At 39.0% G+C, this 6,580-nt stretch overlaps 1 protein-coding gene across 1 annotated transcript; it reads left to right on the plus strand.

Moving 5' to 3' along the window:
- The first annotated feature begins 3,342 nt into the window (after nt 1-3,342).
- On the plus strand, nt 3,343-5,901 carry LOC105958416 (uncharacterized). Its single transcript, XM_012982430.2, has 3 exons — nt 3,343-3,818; nt 4,427-4,785; nt 5,643-5,901. Exons 1-3 carry the CDS (start codon nt 3,713-3,715, stop codon nt 5,664-5,666), a joined length of 489 nt encoding a protein of 162 aa, XP_012837884.2. The 5' UTR covers nt 3,343-3,712; the 3' UTR covers nt 5,667-5,901.
- Nucleotides 5,902-6,580: the final 679 nt, after the last annotated feature.

Here is a 6,580-nt window from a genome sequence, read left to right on the forward strand (position 1 = left end):
TAAATTGAGAAGTTTCCCAATTTAGCAGGTCCACTGAAGTGGAAGTTTCAAATTTTGGAAATTGGAAATTTCGAAGAGGCACTCGTATCGACGAGGACTTTGAGCTCGTCACAAATATAATTTTGTTATAATTTTGTGGACGATCGTTTATTAGAAACGAGGCCGACGAGGGAATGGGCTTAATGCATCAGTGGGTCAAGCCCAATGACTTAAGCCCGCTAGGGTTGAAAACCCTAAGTATAAATAGACCTCAAACAAGAGTTTGAGATCAGATTTTTACACACAAAAACCCTAGCCGTCCAGCCCTAGCCGTCCAGCCTCTCGGCCGCTGCTGCCCCGCCGCTCCGGCGCCGATCACCGCTGGAATCCGCCGGTTTTTCCTCTCCTTTCTCTATCGTATTCCCTTTGTTATCTAACCCCTTTGTATCTAGTGCTACAGTAGGGGGAGATCCGTTTATTCGAGGTGAAACCTAATTGGAGAGGAGCTGCTGCCCCGACGGAATTGCCACGCCGCCGCTGCACCGCCGCACGCGCCGCTGCACCGCCCACGCACCGCCGCCGCTGACACACACGCGCCGCCGTCGCCTCACTTTCGGACCAGCTGCCGTTTGGTGGTGTTCCTGCAACCCCTAGGAGTGGTATATAGCAGCTTGTACGTGACTCGTTCTAGGATTTCGATTCGTCGAAATCGCACGCTACAAGAGGTAAATGAATTGAAACTTTCGTAAATTAATTCGAGCATGTTCTGTATTAATTATGATTCATGAGTAGGGGTGGGTTTTTTTTACCAAATTGCCCTACCAACCCGTTGCCCTACCGAGCCCTACCGATTCTCTACCGAAATATTACTACCGAATTATTACCGTACCCTACCGTACCCTACCGAAATGTTTTGGTAGGGCAACGGCACTCAATATTATTAAAATGGTATATTGCCCTACCGTACCGAAATATTATTAATAAATAAACTTTTATTTTAATAATTCATTTATCATATATAAAAAGTTAATATAGTATCCTAATTAACTACTATTAGTTAAAATTAATTATACTCTTTAGATATGTCAAAACTATTTTAAGTTGCTTTCATTAATAATGATATAATTGATCTTAGAAAAATTTATGTTATAATTTTATTTAATAAATATTTTATATTGGGTAAATTAATAACATATATTTATAATACTTATATTTTAAAAAACTAGTTTTGTACATTTTAAACGTATATACCTTGAATTGCTTTGAAAAAATGATATTCAATTTAGACTTAAATAGTAGATAACATAAATTGGTAATTATCATTACCATACCCTACCGTACCGAACTTTTGGTATACCGAATTTCGGTATACCGAACTTTTTGGCAGGGCAATGGTAATGGATTTTATAATACCGAAAGTTCGGTAGTGGTAGTGATTCGGCGGGTTTGGTACGGTTGCCCTACCAAACCCACCCCTATTCATGAGCATGAGTAATACGTGATTACATGTTTCGATTTTGTGAAATGAAGTATAAGCATGTTTCGTGATTTTCGGTTTTACGTATTTTTCAATTAAATCGAAAATTACCATATGTATGGCGGAAGCGTTAAGGTACGTTGACTATGTGATTAGTTTATGCATGTAATCGAAACTAGTTCGATGTAAAAAATTTTAAATTCCGCTGCGTATACATGCACGATCCCCAACAGCAGGCACTTCACTTGTATCTAGGGAATCATGATGCGTAGTTACTAGACGCCAATCTTGATTTGTTGGGCACCGATTTGATCAGGGATTAGGTAAAATGAGTTTTACTCTAATCGGGACTCTTGGGAGGAGTTCGTATAAGAACAATGTGTTGTTCGAATCACAAAGAGTTGTGAGCCCACGGCTAGCATACACCTGAACCATTGAGGGTCACACTTCTCGTGTAATATAGATCCTTGATAACAACAAGCATAGATTAATATGTTAATCTTTGAACGATTGGATGTCGATATGATTGAATCCAAGATTCGTAATTCTGAATTGCGAATCGAAATAAACGTAGAGAAAGAGAGAAATGCGGAATTTAGTGAACTTTCTAAATTGGGAAGTTTCCCGGTTTAGCAGGTTCACTGAAGTGGAAGTTTCCAATTTTGGAAATTGGAAATTTCGAAGAGGCACTCGTATTGACGAGGACTTTGAGCTCGTCACAAATATAACTTTGTTATAATTTTGTGAACGATCGTTTATTAAAAACGTGGCCGACGAGGGAATGGGCTTAATGCATCAGTGGGTCAAGCCCAATGACTTAAGCCCACAAGGGTTGAAAACCCTAGTATAAATAGACCTCAAACATGAGTTTGAGATCAGATTTTTGCACCAAAAAAAACCCTAGCCGTCCAAGCCCTAGCCACTCAGCCCTCTCGGCCGTTGCAGCCCCGCCGCGCCGCCGCCGATCGCCGCCGATTGTCGCCGGTTTTCTCCTCTCTATTCCTTCGTTTATTCTTGTTGTTTATCTAACTCGTTTACATCTAGTGCTGTAGTTCGAGTGGGTCAAAATATACGAGGTGAAACCTAATTGTCGGAGAGGAACGCCGCTGCCCCGCCGCCGAAGCCGCACACGCCGCTGTTACGCAGCACGCGCCGCTGTTACGCAGCACGCGCCGCCGTCCGCCGCCTGCTGGATAAGTTTTCTCCAGCCGTGAGTTGCTGCTCCAGGGAGTGGTAATTCACAGCTTGTACGTGTTTGGTTCTAGGTTTCGATTCGTCGAAATCTCACGCTACAAGAGGTAATTAAATCGAAACTTTCGTAAATTGATTTGAACATACACTAGGCCAAAACTGCATTTTCGCGACGATTTTATAGCGACGAAAACTGATTTCGTCTCCCGCTCGCGACGATTATTGCCACCATTCGTCGCAACACAAATAACCTCCCCTTAAAAAGAAAATTCTTGCGACCAAATCATGATTTTCGTAGCAAACAAGTAAAATGTTTTTTTTTTAATATTTTTTTTTTTAATCTTTGCGACAATTATGTAGTAATCGTCGCGAAATTTGGTGAAAAAATAAATTTCCTCGCGTTCTACGACGATTATAAATGATTCGTCGCATTATTCTAATAATATTTATTTAAAAAAAATTATGCTTGCGACGAATAGGTAGTTTTCGTCGCAATATGCTTTGGTTTATAAAATATAACAAATTAATGCGATGAATTTTGCAAAATAGTCGCACACGAGTTTGACAAAGTTTAATAGGTTCTCTATTGCGACGATTAGTTATTGAATTCGTCGTAATAGTTAGATGTATATTTATTCTCAAGTACTATTAAAAGCAAAGCCCTAATTTAATCTCCCTGCTCTTTTCTCTCCCTCATTGATTTTCTCTTTGCCGCCACACTTCGCCCCCACACTTCACCGGTGCACTTCGCCCCTATGATTCGCCGTCTCTTAGCCGTCCCTTTGCCTCCACGGTTTGCCGCCCCTTCGCATCCACGGTTCGCCGCCCCTTCGCCTCCACGGTTCGCCGCCCCTTCGCCGCCGTTGCTTTGCCGCCACGATTCGCCGTCCCTTCGGCTCCACGATTCGCCGCCATGATTATATCAGGTTGTCGTCGCCTCGATTGTCTTCTCCCTGGACATAGCCATCGCCCCTTTGTTCTTTTTCCCGCGGAACTATCTCTCCGTGAATGCTCTCCTCCCTCTGATTCGTCACCTTCCTCGAAAGAGAGGACGCCGCCGCCGCAATGGACAACATGGACGGAGCCGAGCTTTACGGCCGTGTACTCACCGTTAATTATGCGCTGCCGGAGAAAATTAAGGGTGGAGAAGTCGGCTGGGCAGCACAACCCAGTAAGCCTAATTCAATTGCTTTCTTATTCTTCTTCTCTTCTTTTTTAGGTTAATTTCATAAAAGAAAACATTAAATCATTCGACTGACCATTACTTGTTGGAATGCCTAATGTATAGTTAGGGTTGGAGCTTTAAACAATCAATTATTGATGCAATTTATTGGATGTAACAAATTGGGGGGCAAAAAATAATTTGTTTGTCAGTTAAATATTTGGAACCCTAACACTTGCTTAAAAGCTTTGATTAACAAGGCATTTCTGGTAGAGCTTGCTTTATTGGTTTAGTTTTCGATGTGTTTTTGGTTTCTTCAATTTGTTAGGTGTTCTGTGCCTTGATGTATGAACTAGGGTCTCCATGATTTGAGTTGCTTAAATTGTTTATGCATTTTTCTTTGATTTTAGGATAAACGGGAAGTGTTATACTTGTAATGGGCTATATAACATGGTTTTCGTTTGTTTGATGTTTGTTTTCTTCTAGGATTGGTTGCAATTTATTCCATCATTAAGCTAAAAAAGACCTGCTTATTACTAACGGCTGTTCGTTAATCACCATCTTAATACAATTGATTGAATTTCTGACATTTACGTTTGGTTGAAAAAAAATGTCAGTTTGGGCGGATGCTGACACGTGGTTCGAAAGGCAGCAGCTAGAACAGGAGATTCAGAGGCTTCAGTCGGAGCAGAAAGCAGCAATGCTCGAAGCTGAAGAATTGCACAGGAAGAAACTTGCTGAGGAGCGAGATGGTGAAAAAGATGAAGAAGCTGATTCTGCTAAGGGTGATCCAATGGCTATTAAGAAGGATATCAAGAGAGCTCAGCTGAAGAAGAACCCATTGAAGAATATCAACGTGATGTTGAAGCTCAACCCGTATGCTAAGGCTGCCAAGAGGATGGCTCTATTGGCTGAGGCGCAGAGGGTCAAGGCTAAGCAGGAGAAGCTCGACAAGAAGAGGAAGCTGATCACTAAGGTATCGTTTTGATTTCGTATGCTTTTTTTTATGTTCACTGTTAATGTGTTGTGTCTGCAGACTGATATTGCTGTAGTGTTTATTCTTGATGCATTATTATGTATGTAAGTATGTATAATGTATATATATATATATATATATATATATATATGTCCCGATATCAGCTTACGTCTACTATATGTTTAAATGCCATCTTATTGTGTGAATTGTTCTAGAAATTTGTTGGGATATATTGATTATTATACGATCTGAGACGATTTAGTTTGGTTATTTGTATGCCTTGTTCTGTATTGTTGGTTGAGTTCATATTATGTGCATTTAAAAAAAAACTAATATGATTGGTTTGCGACATGGGTTAATTTAGTAGTTTTCGTATAATTTATATTTTATGAACTCAATTTGTTGCTCTTGGCTTTCATTGAGGATATCATTTCTACGTGTTGTATCTATGCTGCCATATTACAAGAGAGCAATGATTGTGTCATATGCTATCTTAGACATTAGGGGGATGAGGTGGGGCTGGCTTGTCACTTTACTTCGCAGGGTTTATATAGTTATGCAGGTTGAGTCCGTGGTATTTGAGATATATTATTTGGTATATTGCGCCACCTTATAATGTTCGGTATATATTGTATAAAGTGTTTGGTATATATTGCGTAGTGTTGGGAAATTTTTTTCGTTATATACTTATATGTTGAAACTTTTGTTTTATATGTTGCAAGATCGGTTGGGTGTTTTGTATTAGCATAAACACTTTTTGTGTCTTCATGCTTTAGTCGTTATGGTGCTATATTTTTTGTTTAGCTTGTGCTTATTTGTATTTATGTCACGCTTATGTACGCATACATTTTTTTCAGGCACGGATGGAAAGAGCTTATTAGGATCAAGTGGATAACTTCAGCAAAACATTCAACTCCTTGATCCAGCATTTGAAACGACAAAGTCAAGTATTTCACCATATCAAACCACATCTAATGAACAATGAAGAAAGTATGGATCAAATCTTTTTTTGCTATGCTTAAATATTTTTTAAGTTTTAATGTACTTTCAAATTTGTTCTAGTGTTAGTGTATTTCACATACTATTTTGATTTTAATGTGATGGAATAAATTTTAATGTGATGTGTTATTTGACCCAATAGTTAATTTCGAATTATTAAAATTGGTAATTAATTATTGTAAAGATAAAGAACTGAAAATCTATTACAGGTTAATTTATCATTTAATATGTAGTGCCAAAGAAAAAAAAATCTAGCGACGTTTTTGTAAAAACGTTTCAAATGAGTGGATAAATTTTTGCGACGAATACTATTTTCGTCGCATATTTGTACAAAACAATTGCGACGTTTTTTGCACAAACGTCGCAAGATGATTAGGAGATTTGCGACGATTGTCAAATTTCGAAGCTAAAAAAATAAATTGGCAGAAACGATTTGTTGCGACGAAACATGAAAGCGTCGCAACTTTTTGCGACTAAAATAAAATTCCGTCGCACACCTTGCGACGGGCCGTTTGGCGACTCTTTTTTGAAGCATTTGCGACGTTTTATTTTTCGTCGCAAGGGTTGAAATTTCGTCGCCAATGCCCCTTTTTCGTCGCAATATTTCGTCGCCAGTGTTGTGTTTTGGCCTAGTGATATTTGTATGAATTTCAATTTATGAGCATGAGTAATATGTGATTACGTGTTTCGATTTTATTGTATGATGAACAAGCATGTTTTATAATTTTCGGTTTTACATGTTTTTAATAAAATCGATAATTACCATATGTATGCCGGAAGCGTTAAGGTACGTTGA

The sequence above is a fragment of the Erythranthe guttata genome, chromosome 11, assembly GCF_056151865.1.
Source record: "Erythranthe guttata isolate IM_541 chromosome 11, IM_541, whole genome shotgun sequence".
Classification (NCBI taxonomy): domain Eukaryota; kingdom Viridiplantae; phylum Streptophyta; class Magnoliopsida; order Lamiales; family Phrymaceae; genus Erythranthe; species Erythranthe guttata.